The sequence below is a fragment of the Elephantulus edwardii genome, unplaced genomic scaffold (assembly GCF_000299155.1).
Source record: "Elephantulus edwardii isolate Elephantulus edwardi_28Jun2011 unplaced genomic scaffold, EleEdw1.0 scaffold00002, whole genome shotgun sequence".
NCBI classification, from domain to species: Eukaryota; Metazoa; Chordata; class Mammalia; order Macroscelidea; family Macroscelididae; genus Elephantulus; species Elephantulus edwardii.
The window spans coordinates 40,388,027-40,414,775 of NW_006399752.1; the positions used below are offsets into that span (position 1 = coordinate 40,388,027).

The 26,749-nt window shown below is 38.1% G+C and overlaps 1 protein-coding gene across 1 annotated transcript in view; it reads right to left on the minus strand.

Annotated features, from left to right (window-relative positions):
- PPP4R4 (protein phosphatase 4, regulatory subunit 4) overlaps positions 1-26,749 on the minus strand; it is a 134,594-nt gene that overhangs the window by 13,536 nt on the left and 94,309 nt on the right. Inside the window, exons 12-19 of the mRNA XM_006879096.1 lie at positions 23,623-23,700; positions 22,275-22,358; positions 20,533-20,715; positions 19,550-19,655; positions 17,863-18,010; positions 8,179-8,323; positions 4,200-4,241; positions 4,028-4,102 (exon numbers count right to left, since the gene is read on the minus strand). Coding sequence (XP_006879158.1) covers positions 4,028-4,102; positions 4,200-4,241; positions 8,179-8,323; positions 17,863-18,010; positions 19,550-19,655; positions 20,533-20,715; positions 22,275-22,358; positions 23,623-23,700 — 861 coding nt within the window. The remainder of the gene's footprint in view (positions 1-4,027; positions 4,103-4,199; positions 4,242-8,178; positions 8,324-17,862; positions 18,011-19,549; positions 19,656-20,532; positions 20,716-22,274; positions 22,359-23,622; positions 23,701-26,749) is intronic.

A 26,749-nucleotide genomic window follows, 5' to 3' on the forward strand; every position in this document is an offset into this window, starting at 1 on the left:
AATGAGTTGAGAAATTATATCATGGACATTATACATTAAGAAAGCAAAAGCCATTTAAAAAAAAAACAACCCAAAAGCAACAACAAAGAAAACAGGAATGAAAAAAAGATTATGTCCAAAGTTGCTGTTCAGCAGGAACTGACCCATAGCTGACCCTCCAGTGGGTTTTCAATGGCAGTAAATTACAGAGGAGGAGATTGGCCATCCCTCTCCTGTGGTACGTCTGCTGGATTTGAACTGCATGCCTTTGGGATTGCAGTGCAGATTTTTACTACTAGGTCACCAGAGCTCCCTTGCTTGTGAACAAAGAGTAGCTAGAAAACAAGAGTATTATGAATAATAAAAGAATATAAGATATTATTTCAAAGGGCAGCTCCAGAAACCACCAATCAAGTAGTATAATGAAATATGTAAAGATCTAGAAATAGATAATGAAAATGGGTATCTTAACTTGAAATAACTGAAACAAAAAAATACAAGCTTCAAACTGCAATAGTGAAGGATTCTGTTAGCAAAATACTGATGGACACAGGGGATATCACAAGACAACGGAAGGAATATAGTCATTACACCAAAAAGAAGTAGCTGACATTCAAGCCACTTCAAGAGGTAATCGCTGATCAAGAACTCATAGTACTAAATGAAGAAGCTCAAGTTGCACTGAAGGCACTGGCAAAAAACAAGATTCCAGGAATTGTTAGAATACTAATAAATGTTTCGACAAGCAGAACCCACACTATAAGCAAAGCCAGCCAGCCACAACCACCCACCTCAGGCATGTCAGCCACCGAGGCTGGTAGAGTCCAAAGTCAGCAAATAGAGAGCTGGCTCTCTGCTGATGACATGCACCTTTCTGCCCCAGATGTCTCTCTTGTGGGGTTTGAACCTAGAGACTTAAGACTTCCCTTTACAAGGCTGTGAGTCATTACCCTAAATTCCTCTCTATGGATAAACCATTGTCAATCAATGATTTAGCCACACAGGTAATAACTAGGGAGCTCTGGTGGCTTAGTGGTAAGAGGTTGTGCTGCCAACTCAAAGACGTGCAGTTCCTGTTGACAATACACAACAACAACAACATGGATAAATCACTCACTCATTGTGGTAGAATCAAAACCAACTCACAGCGGACGCTCCTGCGGGTTTTCAGAGGCTGAGCGTTACATCGTATGGGAGAAAATTATTCACCTTTACCCCAGGGGCCCCTGTGGATTCGAACTAACAGGCACATGACTCCGGCTTAGCAGTACAACAATCTATGCACTAACTGTGCCACCAAAGATTCCTCTAGAGATAAACTCTGTGTGTGTAGTGTGCCATCAAGTTGGAACCAACTCATAGCTGCCCTTCCCAACAGTCTTCAAAAGTTGTAAATTGCACAAGATTACCCATCTTTCTCCTAAAGAGCAATTGGTGAATTCAAAGCAAGTACCTTTGAGTTGGCAGTGCCATCTTACCACTATAGAAAGATATTAAAATGTCATTGGTTTTTCTTCTCTTACATACCCCAGCCCAAGATTAATTTAAAAATGAATGGAGCTGTATATTGACAGGCAACAGGAAGAAATTCAAGCCAAATTCAGAAAAGGTTTGTAATGTGGGATATTATTGTGGATGTAAGATGGATCTTGGATTAAAGTAGGGAATACCAGAAAGGTGCTTCTTTGTATTTTATGGACTTTGCAAAGGTATTTGATTTTGTGGATGACAACAAATTAAAGATTGTGAGGAATAGGAACTTCAGAATATTTAAGTGTGCTCGTGTGCAATTTGTACATTTACCAAGAGGAAGTTGTTCAAACAGATGATGTGCATACTGTGTAGACCAAAATCAAGAAAAATGTATCTCAGTGTTTTATCTCTTTATAACAGTTATTCAACTTGTATGACAGGCAAAAAATAATTCAAGAAGCTGGACTAGATGAAGAATATGGCATCAGGATTGAAGGGATATTCATTAGGAACCTGCAATTAATACATAACATCATTTTGCTTGCTAAAAGTGAAGATGACCTGAAGCATTTTCCAGTAAAGATCCAAAGCTATGTTGTTGTTGCTGTTAGGTATCTGAGTTGAGTAAGACTCACAGCAACTTATGACAAAAAGATCTGAGCCCTGTCCTAGCGAGTGCCATACTCATCATCTTTGACATACTTCATTTCATTGAAGGTCTTACTCCCTTTCACTGACCCTCCACCTTTCCAAGCAAGATGTTCCATTTTAAGGAAGGGCATCTCCTAGCAACATGCTCAAAACACGTAAGATGAAGTTTTGCCATCCTTGCCTCAAAGGAACACTCTGGTTGCACTTATTCCAACATTTATCTGTTTATTGTTTTGGCAGTCCGTGGCACAGTCAATGTTCTTCTCCAACATCACAAATGAAAGGCATCAACTCTCCTTATGTTATCCTTATTTACTGTCTAGCTCTCACATGCATAGCAAGTGACTGAAAGACCGAGGTTTGAATCAGGTATACCTTAGTCTTCAAACTCATATCATTGCTCCTCAGTAATTTGGAGAGTTACCGAGTAGCTAACTTGCCAAATGCAATGAATCTCCTCATCTCCTGACAGCTAGAACCAATCTTTTCTCCACATATCACCATTGGTCTAGTGGTAAGGATTTTTGTTTTCTTGATGATGAGATGCAATTTATATTGCATCCTTGATCTTTTGCAGCAAGTGCCTCATGTCTTCACACTTTCAGCAAGTAAAGTTGTGTTATCTTCATAACACAGGTTAGTGATGAATCTTCCTCTGATTCTGATGCTAAATTCTTCTTCACAGAGTCAAGCTTCTTTAATTATATACTCAGCATATAGATTGAATAGGTATGGAGAAATTACACAACTATACATTTCAGGATTTTAAACCATGTGGTGTTTCTTTATTCTGTTTGGACAACAGCCTTTTGGTTTAGGTATAAGTTTCATATGAGCATAATTAAGTGTTATGTGTGGTTCACACTGTCAAATGATTTTGCATAGTCAATAAAACACAAATTGACATTCTTCTGGTATTTTCTGCTTTCAGCCAGGATCCATCTGACATCCATGGTGCCATGCCCTCTTCCAAGCCCAGCTTGAACTTCTGGAAGTTCTCTGTAAATATATTGTTCTAGCCATTTGGTAATTATTTTTAGTAATATTTTTCCTGCATGTGATGTTAATAACAAAAAGAAAAGAAAGATCCTCACAAGTGGGCTAATAAACATCATCATCATAAATAAAGAAAACATTGAAGTTGTCAAGGATTTTGCCTTATTTGGATCACCAACCAATGCTTATAGAAGCAGCAGCTAAGAAATCAAAGCACCTGTGTATAAAACTGGACATTTCTGCTGAAGGGAAAAAAATTCTTTAAAATACCAAAGAACAAAGAGGTCACTAGAAGTGCTTAAAGTACACCTGATTCAAATCATGGTATATCCAATGACCTCATATATAAGTGAATGCTGGACAACAAATAGGGAAAAGTGAAGAGGAATGGACACCTCTAAATTATGGTGTTGATGAAGAATGTTTCCTAAAACATGGGCTGTCTGAAGAACAAACACATCTATCTTGGAAGAAGTACAGGCAGAATATTCCTTAGAGAATATAATAGGAAGACTGTCTCAATTACGGCAAGCATATTGTTTCTGAAGAAACACATCATGGGTGGAAAAGTAGAGGTTCCACTGAACAACAAAAGGAAGGTCGCCAATGATTGACTGGGACAAGGACTGCAATAACGGACTCACATCCAGCAGTGGCAGTGGTACCGAGGACCATGCAGAGCTGGGCAGTGTTTCAACTCAACAGTACGTAACAAGAACAAAACCAAATGTAGCTCTCCCTGTAGATAGTAGGCAGAACAGATTTCAGAAGACTAAATCTTGTCTTTTGTCATTTAGGAATGAACGTGAAATTAATATGAAAATGAAAGGAATGGCATTTAGTGACAAATGCCATTATTACTGTTCACAAATACAACGTCTGTCCGTGTATGTGCTGGGGAGGGTGTCTATGGGAGAACACAGCATACCATTTCCAAAAGGAGTAGTTCTTCTCTTTCTTTCTCTTGATCCAACAAATCCTTTTCATAGAACTTTTTCTGGAACTATTTAAAGTTTAAAACAAATTGTGAAATGTAAGTGATCACCTTCAGCCAATTTTTTAGTAACTGTTTTGATGTAAGATAAAGAAAGTGTACTTACAGCATCCATAGACATTTCCATTCTGTCCAACTCTAACACAGTCTATAAAGAAAGTGTTTGAAGTTATCAAGCAGTAGTCAACTTTAAACAAGCAATCACTCAAAAAGATTTTTTTATAGGGGGGTTTCATAGAGAATTTTATACTAGGCAGCAGGTGGTTAAATTACAAACCTCTAAAGTTTCTTTATATTATCCATTCTATTTATAATCAAACTCTACATAGTTATCTAAGTCCTAAGGTTCACTCACATTTTCAAAAGTTCTTTTACCCTTAAGACTTGTAAGTATAGTTGCATATTTTAAATACTGTTGTTCTTGTGTGCTATCAAGTCAAAACCAACTCATGGTTGACCCCCCCAACAGGCTTTCAACAGCAGTTAACTGCATGGGAGGTGAACTCCCCATCCTTTTCCCATGAAGTAGCTGGTGCATTTGAATCACATGTCATTGGGATTACAGGGCAGATTCTTACTACTAGGCCATCATGTAGCTAAAACAATCTCCATTAAGTTCCAGTGTTCATCTTTCTCGGAATCTTCAGGAATTCAAGACAATTTTCAAAAATTTATAAGTCTTTTTGGCAAAATCTAGATGAAGTACAGGAGCTCTGGTGACCACTGGGTTAAGGTCTGGTGGCCTTTGTCAACACAACAGCTCCTCCACAGGAGAAAGATGGACAGTCTCCTCTCTTGAAATTTACAACCTCTGAAAACCCACTGGAGGGTCAGCTATGAGTTGATTCTGACTTTACAGAGCATAACAATAACAGCAACATATGAAGTAAGCAATATTCTGTAATTCGGCTTAAAATCCTTAGTTTCTTATAAAGAATTTTTTGGTTAACCTATCAAAATAAGGAGTTTGCACTGAAAATATTCTTTCAATTTCTTTTTTGTGTTCAGAATACAATACTCTGAAACAAAGTTATTGTGATCAAACATGTAACTCAAAGTTTATGAAGATATTCTTCTCCTAAATATTGTCTAGGCATACTTTTAACAGCCCGAACAACATAAATCACAATCATAAGCCCAAGTATCTATTACTAATATCTTTTGAAGCTTTATTTTTATGCTGAAATTAATTTTAAAAATTATGCCATAAAATATCCCTTTCTTTCTTCAAACAAAGTTACTTTCAATCTAAAAATATCGGTTGAAGTAAGCTATTTCATTTTTTTTAGCTATTTCATTTTCACCCCAATACGTTGGGCAGCTATCGCAGAGATTCCCACAGAAATACTTCAGCTAGACAATTATACTACATGTAGCCTTTTCAAGGGACAACTTGATTTCCTCATGTGACATGGAATTAAAATAAAGAGTTGTACTCCAAAAATATACATTACAAAATAATTATTAATCCAGCCATTTAATCAGATCACCATTCTACCTATCTGTAGGTTTGGCTTATATTAGTTCTTGAATTGACAAATCATTTCAGGAAAACAACTACCCCCTCCCCCATCTGTATGATTTTGACAATTTAATTCCCTTGTGTAAGGTTCTTGTAATCAATTGGTGAAGGAAAAAAATTACTGGTGAAGACCTCTCTGTCGTGTGTGTGTGTGTGTGTGTGTGTGTGTTTAGATTTAAATGCATATCCAGGCCAAGTATTACTGGTTATTTCAGTAACAATAATAATATTTAAGTAAAATAAAACTATATTAATTAAGACTAAGTTAAAAATGATTTTATTAAAAAGCTTCTCATGATTCTCATGTGACACGTCTATCAACGATCACTAGGAAAAAATCAAATAATTCTTCAATTACATTAAATGCCATCCTTATTAAGTTGTTAAAGACCTTAAATTTTTGTGCTACAAGTCCATTTTTCTCAAGTAATGTGCTAGTGCCACATATGCGCACAGTGCACAGAGGGAATCAAGCTGCAGAGGTTCGTGGGCTGCAAAAACCACACTGTGTGCCTCTGAGTGAAATATGGCAACTGTGTCAACTGTCAAATTGACATTCCAATTCAGAAAAGCAATCATTTTTGTTTTATCTTATATAAACATTATTTAAAGATGGTAAATAAAACCATTTAAAGATTTGACCTCAATGATTAAAATTTTTACTGTTTTTTTTTTAAATTTTTTTTTATTTCACTATTTTTTTGTGTGTGTACCATCAAATCAGATCTGACTGGTACAGGAGGACATCGTTCCTCCTTCTCAAGCACAGCATCTGATGGATTTGAACTGTGCACCTCTGAACTAAATTTTTACTGTTTAAGTTTTCTGTTGTTGTTATGTGCCATCGAGTTGCTTGAGACTCATAGCGACCCTATGTACAACAGCCCTAAACCCTGCTCGATCCTTTGCCAATCGCACTGTCTCTGACACACCTGTAAGCTCATGTGCTGAAACAAAAAAACAAACAACCCCAACAAGCAAAATCATAGACACACTGTCACACTGCTGAACAAAGAAACATGCTCAGGGTAACAGATTATATCCAGGCTGACAAACTACTGGGTTGAACAGACCCGTGGATTAACTCTGAAGCCCTTCCCAGGGCTACTGGTGTTAGGTGCCACGGAGTAGGCTAAGTTTAATAGTGACCTCACCACAGTACTGATGAACTGACAAATATGTTGTTGTTGTTGTTATTGACAAATATGGTCATTTAAAAATAAGATCTGGTTAATGAAGTGTTCCCTACTAAATGACCAATATTTATTGAACAGTATTTACCGAATACGTAAGACTGAAGAATTGATGCTTTTGAATTGTGGTGCTGGAGAACAGTATTAAATATGCTATGTTGTTGATATGTGCCATTGAGTTGGAACCAACTGATAGCAGACCTTCCAGCAGGTTTTCAGAGGCAGTTAATCACTTGGGAGGAGACTGTTCATCTTTTGCCCATGAAGCAGTTGGTGGCTTCAAAACGTGAGCCTTTGGGATTGCAAACTAGCTTCTTACCACCAGGCCAGCAGAGGTCCCTAAATATCCCATGGGCTGCCAAAAGAACAAGCAAATCTGTCTTGAAGAACGTATGACAGAGTGCTCCTTAGAGGCACAAGGATGGTGAAACTTCACCTCACATATTTTGGGTATATTTTCAGAAGGAACCAGTCCTTGGAGACACCATGCTGGGAAAAGCAGAAGGTGAGCAAAGGGGAAAAACATCCTCAATCAAACAGAATAACACGGTGACCACCACAATGGGCTTGAGCATGATGGAGGGAGTGAGGATGGTACAGGATAGGGCAAGGTTCAGGTGTACTGCTCAAAGGGTTGACATGAGTCAAAGTCAACTCCATGACACCTAATAACAACAGTAGTAAGCACTGTGCTGCCAACCCAAAGGCTGTTATTTGTTAGGTGCTATTGAGTTGAGTATGACCCATGATGGCTCTATGAACAAAGAGAGCTAAACCCCGTCCTACCCTGTGCCATCCTCACATTTCTAACACACTTGTGCCCATTGTGGCAGTCACTGCATTGAGGATCTTCCTCTGTTTCACCAACCCTCCAACTTCCCAAGAATAATATCCCTCTCCAAGGAACAGCCATGTGAAATGGAGCTTTATCATCTTTGCCTCCAAGGAGCACTCTGGCTGTACTTTCTCTAAGACATATCTGTTTGTTCTTTTGGCAGTCAATAGGATGTTCAGTACTCTTCTTCAACACCGCAGCTCAAAGGCATCAATTTCTCTCCTGTCATCATTATTCATTCTCCAGCTTTTAGATGGACATCAATAATTCGAAAGATCATGGCCTGAAACAGATGTACCTTAGTCCACAAACCCAAAGGTAGGCAGTTTGAATTCACCAATTGCTCACCAGGGAGAAAGATGAGCAATCCCTTCCCATGCAGTTTACAGCCTCTGAAAACCCGCTGAAGGGCTGGCTATGAGTCAGTTCCAGCTAACAACAACAAGTTACTATCCTATCAAATACAATACTGAAGCTATACTTAACATTAATTTAATGCAAGAAATAGAAATGCTTGTGCAACAGTGACTCTTACTTTTTTTACAATGGCTAGAACATCTTTATCTTTCTCTTGACACAGGAGTTTTCTCACACACATTTCTAACTGCTGTAGTAGATGTTTATCTGCTGGAATCTTCAGAGTCGATTTCACTTTGGGCAACAAGTAGCAAAGTTTCATTCTATAATAAAGAAAATAGGTTTTTACTTTAGTGCATGTTTTGAACAATAAGAACATGAAAATGTCCTCCCAGAAGAGCCGTGGATGAGCATTAACATTACTGGTAAGTATATTCATTTTCTCCTGGACACAGAGCCTACTAATTGGTCCAAAAAGCCTTCTGAGGTCCCAACTCTTCTATCTCTTAGTTGTTGGAATGGACGGAAAACCTCATAAGCAGTTCCTTACTTCATCTCTACCTTGCATGTGAACTTCCGAGTTGTAAAACAGCCCAGTGGTAGATGGAATTTTCTCCAGGACTTAAGAAGCATAAATGACATAGCTGAGCCTCTACATTTTGTGGTTCCTAACATGTACACTATGAGCCTCTACATCTTGTGGTTCCTAACATGTACACTATAATAGACAAAGTGGTAGTCTATAGGCTTTTTATTGTAAGAACAACCTTCCCTCTGTAACTTGATTTGTGCCACTACTAGAACCTCTACTCGGAATATTATTACTTGTTAATTTTTGACTCATGTACTTTTAACTTGTTAAATTTGTGTCTTCTAGGTTGCAATACCTCCATGATACATCTTCAAGGATATGAACATGTACTTCTAAGCACAATTAATAACAGTGCATCTAAATTCCAAAATCAATCTCCATAATAGTCTATGTGTTTCCTACTGTCAAAGGGGCTCTTTAGAGTAGTGAGAGAAGATCTTCACCCTGAAACCCACAGCGTCCCTTTTCAGCAGGAAGTAGCTAAGAGAATACGCCATCCCCTTTTCCTTATGAATCAGGGTGAAGTCTCTCTCAGGGAGGAGTGATAGGGAATGACAAAGGACACACTGATAAAGGAGATTAATCAGAACTGGCTTTGACAAGCACTGTGGCAATTGGACAATTAAAACAGACATTCGGGGGAGGGGGTGGGGAAGAACAACAAACAGGGGAGGAGGGTAGAGAAAACAGTGCAACAATGAAGGAATGAAAACCCAAAATCCCTGTAAATGTTCATTAAAACTAATAAAATTTTTAAAAAATTATATACCCAACAGCTTTGCACGCTGTTGTGTTAGCAAAAAAAAAAAAAAATAATGAAAGAAACTTCAGCGTTCGTTTGACTGTTTTATTTTTCATGAAAAAAAATGTACATGTTAAGTGTTCTGTACTTTCAAGAAGACAGCTAGCCTAAGAGTTCATTTATCCATGAACATGCATACACTGCTGTTATTATATATTACGTCAAGTTGAAAATGACTCATAGCTGACCCTCCAGCAAGTATTCAAAGGCAATAAATCACACAAGAGGAAATTACCCATCTTTCTATGTACATGGAGTACGGATGCTGTGTGTCATTTTATTTTGGGTGAACTAAAGTAGCAAAATTCTCCATTTTCATTGAACTTTCATTTTAATTTGGGGGCAGGAGAGAGAAAATAAACAAGTAAAGGTTCACTCTGTCAGGTTGCAGTAAGTACTATGGAGATAAATAAAACAGAGATAGGCAACAAAGGAGATGATTTTACATCAGGTGGTCAGAAAGATCTTCACTGAGGAAGACGACAAAAAACTGAAGAAAATTTGGGGCCAGTCTATGTGAACCTCACAGAAGAACATGAGAGGCAAAGGCAGCAATAGTGCCAAGTCCTTTTGGGGAAGGCTTACCTCAGGTATTGCCTCAGGTTGCTAAGTTGGTCAGAACAGACTGAAGAAGCAAGAGGTGGGTGGCTAACGCAGGGCCTTGAGGACACTGTTAGGACTCCGGTTTTTTGTCTCAGTGCCATGAGAAGCAGAAGGAAATCGCCTAAAACTACCAGTTATTTCCACAACAATATTTGGCTACTGTGTTCAATCAGAGAGTGGACAGTCAAGGACAGGTGAAAGGAAGCAGAGCAGGTTCTTATAAGAATTTAAGAAGCCATGTTGGTGGCTTTAATGAGCACTGTAGCAGTGAAGGTAATGCAAAATGGTTGAATTCTGAATACATTTTTTAACAAAAGGATTTTTGCTAAGAGTAGATAGGCACAGGGAGAAGGTGTTAAGAGAAGGCCTTTGGAGTTGCTTGCAGCAAGCATTGGAGGCGACCTTGGGGGGTCAGGATGATCACGGATGTGCAGCTCGCCGTCTTCACCAACATGCTGGGCGTGTCGCTCTTCCTGCCTGTTGTTCTTTACCACTACGTGGCCTGGCCGTCAACAATCTCAACAAGCAAGAATGAGAGTGGCGCTTTTCCCCCACCCCAGGGTTCCAGGACACAGTCTGAGGCAAGATGGAGGGTATGAGGGGCCTTCACACTTCACTTCATCCCTTCTGCCCATCAGAACATACAAAGCAACTACACCTGGATTTTTCCAAACAACTTTTATTTCCTCAAAGTCTTCCTTAACCCTATGGAACAAGAAGCTGCAACTGAATAGGGCCCAGTATAGGGGCTGATTTCTTTTCTACCCACCCCAATATAAAATATATATATACAGGAGGTCTTTGGCCTAAATAAGTGGAGTGATGAAATGATCATTTACTGAGATGGAAAAGAGCAGATGGTATTATCATAAATAAGTATCTAGGTTTAACTTTGGATATATTACACTGGAGATGCTTGGCACGTGTCTCAGGAAGTTCAAAGTAACCAGTGGCTCTACCAAAGACAGACGGGCAGTATCCTCCGTACAGTATCAGAAATCCAAGAGAAGAGGATCGAAGTCAGAATCGACTGGACGGCATTGAAGTTCTTTTAAGTACCAAATACTCAGGGGCAATGTCAAGTGAACAACTGGATCAAAGAATCCATTGTCTGGGGAGGACATGCATGCTGGAGATATGTACTCAGCAGTCTACAGATGGTATTTGAGCCATGAGATTGGAGATCACCAGTAACATAAGCGTGGTTAGGAAAGACACAGAAGGACAGACCTAAGTTACAAACCACATTCTGATCAACATTACGGTGAAAAGGAAGAAACAGGAGAATGAAGGCGGCTCTGGAGGTTAGGAAGACATCCCAGCCCGCCTTTCTAGGAGGAGGGAGTGTTTAGCAGAAAGGTTATATTCTGCTCTCAGTTAAAACTCCACTTCTCTGCCAAGGCCGGTGTGGAGAGAGACGTGAGGTGCCTGACCTGCTCTGCTTGCTGGGCTTGTTCTTTCATCTGAATGCTCTCCGCACTGCCGTTAGTGATTCTCTCAATGCCAAACCTTGAGAAGCTCAGTCCCAGCCCGGAGCTTTCAGGATGTCTCTAAGTTGAGGCTTCAGCTGAAAATTCGTTGTGTTTATTAGTATTTGCTTTTCATGTAACCAAAAGGGAGAAAGCCGCTCCTTTTCTACAATTCTCAGCTCTATCAGAAGTAATATGGTCTTCATCTCATTCAGAGCTCACCACAGATACTGCTAAGCCTAGTGATGCTTTTTCAAATGAAGGAATTCTAATTATCCCAAAGAGATTATTTTTCCCTTCAATTTCTGGAAGCTGGAAAGAATCTTTTAAGTATTGGTAATCTCTCTCCAGCCTTGATCCTATGTAGATGAATCTTAAGAGTTTCTGTATCTTGCTTATGGATAGGAAAACTCAATATTGTGAAAATGACAAGATTACCAAAGGCAATTTACACATTCAATGCAGTCCTAATACACAAACCAATTCCATTCTTCAACGAGATGGAAAAGGCAATTTCCAATTTCATTTGGAATGGAAAGAGGCCCTGAAAAAGAGCAACAAGGTAGGAGGTGTCTCACTCCCTGATTTCAATTCCTACTATCTTGCTGTGGTGGTCAAGACAGTGTGGTACTGATATAATGACAGACACACAGATCAATGGAATAGAATTGAGAACCCAGAAATTAGCGCATCTACTTATAATCAACTGATTTTTGACAAGGAGATGAAATCAGTTAAGTTGGAAAACGACAGCCTTTTTAACAAATGGTGTTGGTAAAATTGGAAAACTATCTGTAGAAAACCCAAGCAAGATCCACACCTCACTCAGTACCCAAAAACCAACTCAAAGTGGAACAAGGACCTAGGACTAAAACCAAGGACTATACACTTCATTAGAGAAAAGCTTGGAGGAACTCTAGAAGCCCTAATCCACAACAGAGCCAGTCTTCCAAGCATCCTGAAAAGCAACAACCAGGAGAGGATAAAAATATGAATGGGATCGTCCAAGAATAAAATCCCTATGCACATCCAAAAACTTCTCCAACAGGGTGAAAAGGGAAGCCACAGTCTGGGAGAAAAAAGTCTTTGGTAATGACATGTCAGACAAGGGACTTAAATCTAGAATTTATAAAATAGTCAGTCACCACAAGATAAAGGAAAACAACCCAATTGAAAAATGGGCACAGGATATGAACAGACACTTCACCAAATAAGACATTCAGATAGAAAACACACACATGAAGAAATGTTCAAAATCTCTAGCTCTAAGAGAAGTACAAATCAAAACAACTATGAGTTATCATCTCACCCTGTCAAGAATAACAAAATTAACAGAACAGCAAACAGCAAATGCTGGTGAGGCTGCAGAGAAACTGGAACCCTTATTCACTGTTGGTGGGAGTGTAAAATGGTGCGACCACTATGGAAGGCAGTATGGTACTTTCTCAAAAAGTTGCAAATACCATTTGACCTAGCAATTTCACTACTGGGAATATACCCTAAAGAAACCATAACTGCCACCCAAGCAGATATATGCACGCTCATGTTTACTGCAGCTTTGTTCACAATCGCAAAGAGTTGGAAATGCCCATCAACAAACAAATGGACAGAGAAGCTCTGGTATAATCATACAATGGAATACTACGCTGCACTGAAGAAACAAGGAACTCATGAAATATTATACAAAATGGGTGACCCTGGAAGACATGCTGAGTGAAATATCTCAGTCACAAAAGGACAAATACTGCAAGGTGCCACTGTTGTAAAACGGGACTGACTTTGGCGTTTGGGGAAACTAAGAGGGGATAAATAATGTAGACTGCTTTGAAACAGATGAGGGAGAGAACTGTTTAGGAGGAATATATGATTAGGTATTATTGTCATGAAAATTGTCCAGAATGAAAGCTGCATAGAGGACAGCTACAGGTAATTGTATAACAATGAAATAATTTTTTTTTGTACTTTTCAAAGAGAAAAGTGAACTAAGGGGAAGGGGTGGTCAGGGAGGAAAGTGTGCAACTATGAATGAATGGAAATCCAAAGTCTCTGTAAACTTTCATTAAAATAAATTTTTGAGAAAAGAATTTACATAATGAAAAACACTGAACAAATCTATATAGGCACCTCTATTCTTTACAACCCTGGGCAGGTCTGGGAAATAGCCAGCAAGCATTACACAAGCCATAACAGTGATTTATTTCCATAAGATTCCTACGGGGAAGCTAAATTCTTCACGTATATGATCTCAGGGACTTAATTCTCAGTACAGCCTATGAATTGGCTTCTTAGCCTCTCAAAAAACCGAAGCACATAGAGATTTTGTAACTTTCTCAAAGACACACAGGTGGTGTAGAGCTGGAATCTTGGCCCAGGCAGAGTGGCTGCAGATGCTCTCCTCCTCACCAGTCCATGATCCTCTGTCCTCAACTGTGATGCGTTTCCTTCTACGTATCTCTACAGAGCTGGGCTTTTGTATCTGAGGACCTAATGAGTAAATGGTGCTGCCAGACCCATGTCTTTTACTGGCACTTGCTCTGGTTGCAGAGTGGGAATGGGCAAGGATCTTTTACAAGAGATCACAGATTCATGGAGTGTGGCTTGCTGAGTCCTCAATAAGATTCTGACGCAGACTGCTTTCCAACAGAGTCAAAGCTATAATAGGACTTAAGAGTAGCAGAGTAGGCATAATTGAATTTCCTTTCAAACAATATTTAACTTTCTGATAATTGATGACTCAGTAACTCTTAAGTTATTTTCCTAAAATTACTTCAAGTTGTTAAGTTAACCACATAACCAGATCTATTTCTCAAATAATAAGAATTAAACCCTAAAAAAATTAAAGGGAAATTTGGAAAAGCTGGAATTCAACGGGATTGCCTTGTTTTTCCAGGCCTCACAGGGTGCATTCTGACCACATTTCTGTCACAGTGTTAGTGGAAAACATATTTCTTCCCTAAAAAATTTCTGACTTTCTCAACTTTGACTTGATAAATCAATTCCAAGCTGAATCTCTAGTGGGTTTTCAGAGGCTGAAGTCATACAGCCATCTTTCTAACATGAATCAGCCTGTGGATTTGAATCAACTGCCATTGGGCTAATATTGCCACTCCTTGTCCACTAGGCCACTGGCGTTTTGGCTGAAGTCAAGGCAACCCCACCATGGTCTCATTTATATATATGGTTGAGAGAAGATGCATCTCCAATTTTTATGAAATAAAACCAAGAAAATTAAGCCAAATCAGTTGCACTTTCTGTATGCTTGAATTGTAAATGTGCAAATCAAACTCACCTTTAGGTTGGTCCTCCTAAATAATTTATGCTACCTTACAGTTTCGCCAATTTTTCATGTTAAAAAGTATTATAATGTTGACCACGTTGGTTTTGTATAACAGATGCATATATTTCACATTGCATCAAACTCAGTGCAACTCATAGGTGAAAACTTAGCAAGGCGCGCTAGGACTTTGCTTGGGAAACTTTCAGTCAACTGACTTTGATGCTGTCTTTCTTTACTATTAATATGAGATCTTTTTAGGAACAGACTTACAGAGCTAGGATTTTATAACTTTACAGCTAGCATTTCAAATTAACCCCCACCATTTATGCAATGTGAAGATAGCTCCGAAACAGCATGCGTATGGTTGGTCAGGTCCAGTCTAGTCAATCTGACTCACAGAGGCTGCTTACACAGCTGAGAGATCCCTTGCCCTGTGTTGTTCCATCCTTATAATCTTTATTCTCATTAAACTCTTTGTTGCAGTCACTGTGTCAACGCATCTCAATGAGGGTCTTCCTCCCCCTCACTCACTCTTCTTTACCCAGCATGTCTTTAAAGAGACTAATGCCTCTTGATAATATGCAAGCAGTAATGTGAGAGAAAAATTCACCATCCTTGCCTCTAAAGAGCACTCTAATTGCATTTCCTCCAAAACAAATTTGTTTATTCTCTTGACAGTCCATGGTATGTAAATGTAATACTTTTCACCAGCATCACAAGTTGCAGAAATCATTTCTCTTGTGTTTTCCTTATTGTTCAACTTTATAAAGCATATGAAGCATTAAAATTACTAGGGTTTGGGCCAGGTGCACCATCTTTAAACTAACACGTCATTAGTCTTTAGTACTTTAAGGTAGTCCTTGACAGCAGATTTGTCCAGTGCAACAAACCTTTGATTTTTTTTGACCGCTACTACAGTGGATGCTGATTATTGATCCAAGTAAAATTAAATGGTTGACAACATTAAACTTTCTCCAGCTATCCAATGTTGTCTACTGGTCTATTGGTAAGAATTTTTATTTTCGAAATAAAAATGTGAGAAACTCTGGTGGCCTAGGAGGACAGGAAAGGCAGGAAGCTGAAATCCACCAACTGCTCCTCAGGTGAAAAATGGGCAATCTCTTCCTGTAAAATTTTTAATTTGTTTGAAATATAGAGTGTGCAACCCACATGGAAAGCTATAGTTTCTTATCTTCTTCAGTGTTTTTAAGCTTCACTTTCAGCAAGATTGTGTTGTCTCCGTAATTTTGACTTTTGATCATTTCTCTCCAGTCCTGATACCACATTCTTCATCATACAGCCCAACTTCTCATTTGTTCAGCACACAGACTTAATAACAATGGAAAAGGATGCAATCCTCAGGAATATCGCTGTGGATTTCAAACCACACAGCATTGATAGAAGAACTACTTCATCTATGTACAGGTTTCACAGGGCACAATTAAGTGTCTGGAATTCCCATTCTTTTCCACATTATTCAACTTAAGCACAAGTACTCTGCTATATATTGATTATGGAAAGGCGTTTGACTGTGTGGATCATAACAAACTGTGGCTGACTCTGAGAAGAATGGGAATCCCACAACACTTGATCATGCTAATGCGAAACCTATTCTTTGACCAAGAGGCAGTCATCAGAACAGAGCAAGGAAATACTGCATGGTTCAAAATTGGGAAGGGCATACGCCAGGGATGTGTCCTGTCTCCATACCTTTTCTACCTGTATGCAGAACAAATTGTCCAGGAGGCTGGACTCTATGAGAAGCGTGGTGTCAGGATTGATGGAAGATTCATCAACAATCTGCATTATGCAGATGACACAATCCTGCTTGAATGAGGAGGACCAGAAGCGCTTGCTACAGAGGGTCAAGGACTTCAGCCTCCAATATGGATTGAGGTTCAATGTCAAGAAGACAAAGATTCTCACCACTGGACCAACTGGCAGCATCAGGATGGATGGTGGAGACTGAGTTTGTTCATAGCTTCAGTTTGCTTGGCTCCACAGTCAACACTCTTGGCACCAGTAGCCAGGAAATTAAAAGATGTATTGCCATGGGAAAGTCTGCTGTTAAGGACTTCTCCAAAGTACTGAAGAGCAATGGTGTCTCTCTGGAGACTAAGGTGCATCTGATACAGGCCATGGTCTTTGCAATCACTTGTTATGCATGAGAGAGTTGGACAATGACTAGGGAGGCTAGAAGGAGAATTGATGCCTTTGAGCTGTGGTCCTGGAGAAGAGTATTGAGGGTACCATGGACTGCTAGGAAAACAAACAGATTTGTCCTGGAAAGGTCAAACCGGGCAGCTCCTTGGAGGCAAGGATTCTGAGGCTCCGTCTAACATACTTTGGACATGTTGTAAGGAGGGACCAGTCCTTGGAGAGGGACATCATGCTTGGGAGGGTGGAGGGACAGTGCAGGAGGGGAAGGCCCCCTATTGGTGGATTGATTCAGTGACTGGGGTAATCGGGATGGGTGTATCGGAGACAGTGTGATTGGCACAGGACAGAGCAGAGTTTAGGGCTGTTGTACATAGGGTCGCTATGAGTCACAAGCGACTTGACGGCACATATAAACAACAACGACTGTGCTTTAAAGCACACGTCTCTGCTTTCAGCCAAGATCTATCTGACATCAGCCATGTTTCCCTTGTTCCATGGCCTCTTCCGAATCCATTTTGGATTTCTGGCAGTTCCTTGTCAATGTCTTGTTTCATTTTTAATACTCTTGAGCAGGATTTTACTTGGCTATGATATTTATGATACTATTTGATAATTTCTGGTCTTTGTTGGGTCATCTTTTTTTTTTTTGAATGGGAATAAATACGGATCTCTTCCAATTGGTTTACCCGGTAGCTATATTCCAAATTTCTTGGCACAGATTAGTGAGCATGTCCACGATATCTTGAGAGGCATGGTGCCTCAGGTGAGGTCAATAAAACAAACTAATTTAAACACTGTTGAAAGATAGTGTTTCCAAGTCCTATTGAAACACATAAGCTAAAATTGGTAAAAATTTCAAAGCAAATATAAATTCATTTGATTTCTAAATCAGCTAGAAATGGATTTTGAGTATCCACTAAAGACATATTTTCAAATATTTTCTTGGGTTGATACCATACCTCACATTTGCAACTGGATCATGTGTCAGTTCAATAGTAGGTAGAAAAAAGTATTTACAGAAAAATGACTTGGAAAACATCTCTATAATAAATTCACAGGTGTCCAAAAATCGAAGTCTATTCCAGTAACTTTTTCCTTGGCCCAGTTCTAAAAGTAACAATAAAAATTATGAATTTAATCAGTTCTACATGAAATGACATGACAAAAATCAGATACACAAAATCTATGAGATTTTTTCTTACTCAAAATTTCAGTAAAATTCAATATAAACAGAAAAATACTCTATTATAGAGATTCCAGATTTGCATAGTCCACAATTACCATCATTCCTTAAGCCTAACAAAGTGCTTTTAGCTAGATATTACACTTTTTAATTAAACATCATATTCAACTCCATAAACTTTTATTAACTATTCATGACTATCATCTACTGTGTTTGACCATCTAATATGTATGAGGTACTTTAACATATATTAGCTCATTTAATCCCAAAGAAACACCTCAATGGGATATGCACATGTCCCCCAGAGAAAGGTCTTGAATTCTGAGAGATTGAAGTCTCATAGCCATTTAATGACATAGCTAGAATTCTGAGTCTATTTTTACAATTCAATTAACTATGTATTTCCCTCTAATTTCTTTAAAACTATTTTTACTCAATTAGTCATATGTAAATACATGATTATTAACAATCATTCCAATCAACATTTAAAGGTTAATTTCCTCTTTATTTAAATGCTCAGAGGTAAAATTCTAAGTATCTAAAAACACAGAATCCTCTTTCAAAATAATATGAGGTCCTGCAATGAACAATGAAAACGAGATGTAAAATGATTATAGGTGTACAAGAAGAGTAAAGAAAACAAAATTTAATTTTTTCTTAAGGGAAATGTCTTGAGGCGTCTCATATTTACTCATGTTTATATATTGGATAGAAAAATGTAATAAGTACTTTAAGCATTATAGTCAAATAAGCATATGAATAAGTACAGAGAATTGAAAAATTCACTAAATATATACAGGTATGTACCACCATTTCTAGAATTAATAGTTTAACTAAAGGAATCTTCCCTGATTTTAATCCTCAACAAGTTAAATGTCACCTATTATTAACTGACTTTGTTTCTTGAGATATTTCAAAGCACCTCTTAGCCTATTATAGATTCACAGGCTTGTGACTTACATATTTACTTAAGAAAAAATTAAAAGGCAAAGTCACATTCTTTTAATTTTGTTAATATTTAAATTGTTCTTAAGTGTCATTGAGTTGACTATGACATATAGATTCCCTATGAGTCTAATAATTTAGACATTACTTTAAATATTTTCATGTAATATATAAAGTAGGAACATAATATAAATCATTAGTCACTGGTATTCTATTTTTATTTTCGTTCCAAATCTTCTTAGAAGCTGAGATTTCAACATAAGTCTACAGTTATTTTAATTTCTCATGAACAGAACTGTACAGCAAAGGCCTAGAGTAAATACTATTCTATCAATTAATACTAAGAAAACTCATCACAGATTGATCCTGTCTTAAAGATACCTGTACCAGCTTTCTAACACTATTAAACTAATAACTCATGGCAAAATGATACACAATGTATGGCACATCTAAGACCAACTAAGACATTGGTTTTCTTTGGGGGGAAGGGAAAGAAAATAAAGACAACAGTTACTTACGCTCGATTAATTTTTGAATGACCTCATGTCTCTGCTCTTGCTTCCGATTAAAACGCAGAAAAATGCACAGGGTTCGTGACGCCGCCTTTTGGACAGGCAAGACATTCTTAAAGAAATAATGAAGACAGATATTTAAACTAGTCTTTTACAAAGTCTGCATAATTTGATCCCATAAATCTAGTTTTAGTTATTGACTAAATTTAAAAGCAGTATCCACACCCTCTCAAATCACTGCACTGCATCTCTCTGGAGGTATCTTCATTTTTTTAACATTAGTATCGCTCAAGCAAATCAAACTAATACACACAAGTACATTTAATTTGGTCCAGTCATTTCCAAGTCATCCAGGTTTATTTTTTTTTATTCTCTTATTCTCAACCTTTTCTTGAGCACATTCTTCTCAAATGGGCCTCATCGCTCATTCTACTCATCCTTCTCCACGGAAGTGTCAGTTTCTCATTCATACTGAAACATTTGCTAGAGATAATCATTGTCAAGTAAATGATAAATCACAAAAAAACTGAGCCAATTCTAAAATGTAAACTCAGATCCCACGATCAGATAAATTCTTCTCTTCTTTTGGCTCAATAAGCTACTCTTCAATCTCAAAACATTCATTGAAACCCCTGGTCCACCTCTTTGGTCCTTAAAGCTTAGAATTCATGGGGACCATCTCAGTCACTCCCAGTAACAATTCAAAATGTCTCTTTAAACTTCTGTCACATCACAGAGCAGAAGCTCACTTCCAAATAACCTCAATCATCTAGCTCTGGTGGTTCAGTGGTAAGGAGTTGCCATGTAAAGGCATGTGGTTTGAATTCAGCAGCTGCTCTGCAGGAGACAGATGTGCAATCTCTGGTGTAATTCACAGTTTCTAAAAACCTGCTGGAGAGTCAGCGAGGAGTCAGCTCCCACAGGACTGTACATTAACATCAACCAATCAACCAGGAGCACAAAAGATAGCAGAAGAGGTGTTCACTCACAATTGTCATCATGATTGTAAACATTCTCTGTAAGAAACGATAATAAATCTGATCACTTGATATGATATGAGGCAGACAGGCATATTTATGTAATAACTTCTCATGAGTTCTCCATTTTAAAGAGGCTGCAGCTCGCTGTTCAGCAGCTGTGAGTGCTGGAATCAAGTCAGGCAGGGATGATAACTGAAAAACACACAAACAAATGTCAAAAGAACTCATGATAAATAAAGCCATGCAGCCCTCAGTCCAATGACTTGGTCTCCTAACACATGACAAGTGATCCTCTTGCTCGTTTCAGAATTTTGGTGACATCTCAGTTGCACAGGAAGACAATGATCTTTTGAAATGAGACCCTTTTTTAAAAAATCCACAAGTAAATTTTTTTTGCAAATATCTTGAATATTTATTTTTTAGTATCTTTTATTTTATATTGGTTTGCTTACAAAGTTCGAATACACCATGTTTCACACTATTCTTCATTCATATTGTGTTTCATACAATCATTCCCATGCATTGTTTTATAAAATTAATCATCACTGGACCTTGCCCATCATTACCTTCTCTTTTTACCTGGATCCTTCCCATTTCTTTGCCCCCCTTCCCCTCCACCCACCAAACTAGAACTGAAACACAAATGGAGACCTGAACATCAAAGTTCATAGCAGCATTATTCAACATCACAAAGAACATGGAAACTGCCCAGACATCCAACCACAACTGAAAGGACTGAGAAACTGTATGTAGTACATTCACACAATGGAATACTATGCTGCACTCAGGAGGAACAATTTAGAAAAACACTATGTAACTTGTGAGAGACTGGAGAGCATTATGCTGAGTGAACTAACTCAGTCTCAAAGGACAAATATTGCATAAGACTATAATTTAAAAATAGAAGGATAATTAGTAAAACATGTATGGGAACCCAAGGGGGTAAGGTGTGGGCAAGGAGGGGTGAGGATGGGTAAGTGAGAAACCACAAGGTTGCACAAGTAAATTTAAAGTTACTAGAGATCAAATTTTGAAATAGATACTGGGACTCATCACTCTTGCTGTCAGACTGATTATGACAGTAACCTTTCAAACTAAAGTAAAAATTTTACTCCAAGTAAAAACTACTAGTTATGATTGTTTTTAAGCTTTCACCTTCCAAATGCTTATATCTTTGTCCTATCTGCTGCTCTGTAATAATCATTAATGCTAATAAACAGCTGTTTTTGTTGTTGTTAGGTATCAAGTACAACCCATAGAAACTCTGTGAACAGATCTGAACCCTGTCCTCACCTGTGCCATCCTTACACTTTCTGACACATTAGAGCTGCTGCAGCAGCCACTGTGCCAATCCACCTAATCAAATGTCTTCCTCTCCTTCACTGACCCCTCTGTCTTTCTGGGCATCATGTCCCTCTCCAAGGAATAGCCCCTCCTAGCAACATGCCTGAAGTATGTGAGGCAAAGCTTTATCACCTTGGCCTCAAAAGAACACTCTGGCTGCACTTTCTCCAAGATATAAAATGAACAGTACAAATATATAAACTCCAAGGACATGATCAAGAATTATGTTAATGTTAGATTTGAAAAGAAAATTCAAGCTGTTCAAACTCCAACTGCAACAGGCATTTACTGAGACCTACTATGTAGCAAGTCAAATTTTAAATATTGCTATGCAGTGAGTAAGTCATTTCTCATAACCCTCAGGGTAGGATATTTCTTATTAAGGTTTTATGATAGATGGTATTTACCTTATTTTCTTTGGTGCTGCTTTCTCCACCAGTAGACATAAGTTCTAAAATTTCTGGAAGATGATCTATAAGGGCATCTAGTACCTTTTAAAATAGTTATTAAAGTTTAGCATATTTTAATAACCATGATTTTCTTAATCTTGACTTTAGCTAATTCATCTACGTCTTTAGGTCAATTACATATTCATCAACTATATTAGAACTGAAACAGTCATTTATTTCAGCAGATTTTCAGCCGGTCATCTTTAAAGTACTTAAATCTAATTGTCTTTAACTGTATGAGGGAGTGATGCACTAAAGCTTTATTTTTTAATTTAATTTTATTAATTTTAATGAACATTTACAGAGATTTTGGATTTCCATTCACTCATTGTTGCACTTTTCTCCCTGCCCAGCCCTCCCCCCCCAGTTCACTCCTCTCCCTGAAAAGTAAAAGAAAAATTCTTTCATTGGTATATAATCCCCCCCCCACCCCAAGTACACTCCACTATGGAACCTTAATTCTGGACTCTTGTGATAATCATAATACCCTATCATATATCGCTTTTAAATTGTTCTCTCCCTCATCTGTTTCAATGCAGTATACATAATTTTTAAAACACTATATTTAACTTTCAGTAAATCACAGGCACTTCCTTGAACTACAGTAAAAAAAAACCAAAAAACCAAAAAAAAAACAAACCAACATTTTGGAAGAGTCTATTTTCTTACTTTCATTCATCTTGGTAAGTCTTAGAAACATGATCAATGCTTTGATTAAGCACTCTTTGAAAACAGATTAGTCTACTTGCCTCTTGGTAGTGTTTATGCAGTATAAATCAGAGATAATTACTCCCACACAACCAAAGTCCGCAAAAACTACATCCTATCTTGAAAGATTGCATAAGTCAAATGACATCTGTGATTTTGAAATGTTGATGAGCTGAGCTTTGGCAAGCCAGAACTAACTTATGTGAGTAGATTATGCTAATGCAGCATCAAAGTAGAACAATGTAAAGGTTTTTACAAAAAAAGTCTTTATAAGTATATAATGCTCCAGAAACAAGACTAAAAGAATAAAACAGACATGAAAACAACTGTACAGAAGAAATAAAACCATTTCACTGTAAAAATAGAGAAAATATATCAAAGTAGTAATAGCGACGGAACTAAAGCTATTTTGTCTACTTTTCTGCATTTCTTAAATATCCATTAATAAAAAAATATATTTTAAAATCTCATTTTTATTAGAAATTTCACAGCTAGTTACCTAAAAGAATACACACACTCCATAGAGAAGAGTTGGAACAATAAAAAGGCATTGATGTATTTATTCAGATTTAACATGAGAGATTAAAAAAAAAATTACCTCTAGTGATTCATCTTGCAGTAGTGTTATTAGTTCTTTATGTATTAAATACACTCCAGAATTGAGAAGCTTAGACACCTAAAATGTAGCAGTAAAGACATATTTGAAGACAGTAAATAGATATATATTATATATAATTATTATACCAATAATTTTTAAATTCATATTCATCAATTATGTTATAATTATTTCCAAAAATTTAAGGAGCTTCTGTTTTCTTACTCTGCCATTCTTCTTGCTGAAAAGTCTTAAAACATGATCACTGTCTGATTAGTCACTCTTTGAAAATGGATTAGTCTATCTGCTTCTTGATAATAAATTCTATTTAAAGTACATTCTATTAAATACTTCTTATAAAATAAAAGTAGGCCACAAGATAGATGTATTTCTAGAGAAGTTAAAATACAGCAATCTGCGTCATAAGATGCAGACACAGAGGAGTGAGGGTGTAGAAGAAAATTATCTCCCAGTGTCATAACTCTTACATCATAAGCAGTAGTAAGTTCATGGATGTATCAGGTTCACAATTTATAGTCTTAGAGAAGGAAACAGAGCTGTTAAGGATATCTTAGGTTTGTAGTACTCAGGTCCATTCAGAGGTTCCCGGAGAGGGTAAATAAATATGACTGAAGGCCTACAGTAATCTCAGGACAGTGATATCTCCTACATGAAGAAGACAATTTTCAGTTTCTCCAGCAAAGACTTAAGAGGAGATGGGAGAGTCCAGACTGAACCTGTTGCTTTGTGAGCAAGTTTTCTTTTTTCCAAATAGTGGTAGGGCCATAAAACAGCAGTCAATGACTCCTAATTCACCTCTACTCTACATATGGAGCTCCAGGAAAAGATAGAGGGAAAAGAAACATTGTTCCTAGATGAAACATGAGTTCTAAAAACCTTTTTTTCTGCTCTGCCCTACAAGGTTGTTTTGGACTTTTCAAAATATTTTCAGAGTATTATTTTTCTGAAAAACAAGAGAAAAGTTAGAACAGAGTAGAGTAATTGTCAGAATCTAGAATTAGCTATAAAAAAGTGTTTTCCTTACTCTTCCTGTTAGAAAAACGTATGGGTTGCTTCCAACTTGATGGTACACTACAACAAAAGGATGAACACACAGTAAACCCTTCATTTCATAGAGTGAATGAAACATCATCCTCTCCAGCGTGATGAGACTGTGGAAATGAACCACTTAGGAATGAGTGAGATCAAGAGTCTTGAAATTCACTCCTATCTACAAAACACTGTGGATATACATTTTAATATATGTTAGTTTATATAATGACAATGCAATGGGCTCAAATGTCAGAAATTGTGAGGACGGCAGAGGACAGGGCAGGGTTCAGATCTGTTGTTCAAAGGGTCACTATATGCCACCTGACACCACCTATAATAACATTCATGTACACTGTAAAACCAGTAGAAATGAAATACCAAAGACATGAAATTAAGAAGAAACACAAATAGAATCACAATACTGCACTCCCAGATTGTGAAACCTTTTCTGGAGACCACTGATGTAGACACATACACATGTACATGGATGTTGTTATTATAGTGTGCTGACCAGTGGATTCCAGCTCACAGTGACCCCATGTGGTGGGGCAAAACTACCCAACAGGATTTTTCTTGGCTGCAATCTTTACAGCAACAGGTCACCAGGTCTTTCTCTTGCAAAGCTGGATGGGTTCAAACAGGCAAACTCTCAGCCAGCAGTCCATACACTTAACCATCTATGCCACCAGAGCTCCTGGAGTCACCCCAGCTAACCTTAATGCTTGGGTGGAGGGAGTATTACCACACTCAACAAGCCAATCTTCCCTTTCGCTCTTCTAAAAGCAAGATTGAAGTAATTCAACTGTGCAATACTGGCATAGCTTTTCATTAAATTCACCTCTTTGAAGAGAATCTTTCCTGCACAACAAATACTTATTTTCATTTATGACCAGGAAAAAAGGTGTTAAAGAGCAATCCAACCACTTGCAGAAAGGAAGAAAAAAAATTACATGTAAGCATAAAAAATGTATTTAAGTTTCCGTATCTTCCTGTGAGTAGCCGCAGGAGATCTCCCATAAATAGTTCACTACTAGCTTGATCCACAAAATCATGCAAATCAAGAGGCTCAGATCTCTGGGTCCATTTTAAGAATCCCCAGAAAACTGCCCAGGCCAACAAAGATACACATACACAGAAAATCACCAAATATCTGAAAGATTTCACTTTGCAAAAGCAGTGTGTGCCATTCTGATGTTAGAATGGTGGAGTTGGCAGGTGTGCCCAGGCCAAACAGTGGGGTTGGACACAGGGTCAGTGGCCCCAAAGAGTGCCAAGTTTTTGCTTAAAAATGCAGAGAGTAGCTTAGCGCCCGGCCCTTCTCTCTCCTTCCACGCTTTCTACGGAGGCGGCTGTCATCTGCCACTGGCATAATGGCTGCCCTCAGGACCCTGGGTGAAGCCAAAGATCGTCAAAAAGAGGACCAAGAAATTCATCCGCCACCAGTCAGACCGTTATGTCAAAATTAAGCGTAAGTGGCGCAAGGAGAAGATTTAAGGGCCAGATCTTGATGCCCAGCATTGGTTAAGGGAGCAACAAGAAGACAAAGCACGTGCTACCCAGTGGCTTCCGCACGTTCCTAGTCCACAATGTCAAGGAGCTGGAGGCGCTGCTGATGTGCAACAAATCTTCCTGTGCTGAGATTGCACACAGCGTTTCCTCCAAGAACCGCAAAGCCGTTGCGGAAAGAGCAGTCCGGCTGGCCATTAGAGTCACCAACCCCAACGCCAGACTGCGCAGCGAAGAAAATGAATAGAAAGCTTGTTTGCACATTTTATTTGTGCTAAATAAACCATAAAAACTGCCAAAAAAAATGCAGAGAGTAATGTGGAACTTAAGGGCTCAGATGTCAATTCTCTGGTCATTGGGCACATCCAGGTAAACAAAGTTCCCAAGATGCTCCACCACCACTTGTACAGATTAGCCATATGGTCGATCAACCCTGACATGAACCACCCTTGCCATACTGAGGATGATTCTTCCTGAAAAGGAACAGAGAATTCCTAGACCAGGAGAGGAGGTGGCCCAGAAGAAAAAAAAAATCTCAGAATAAACTGAAGAAATAAAATCTTATGGCTCA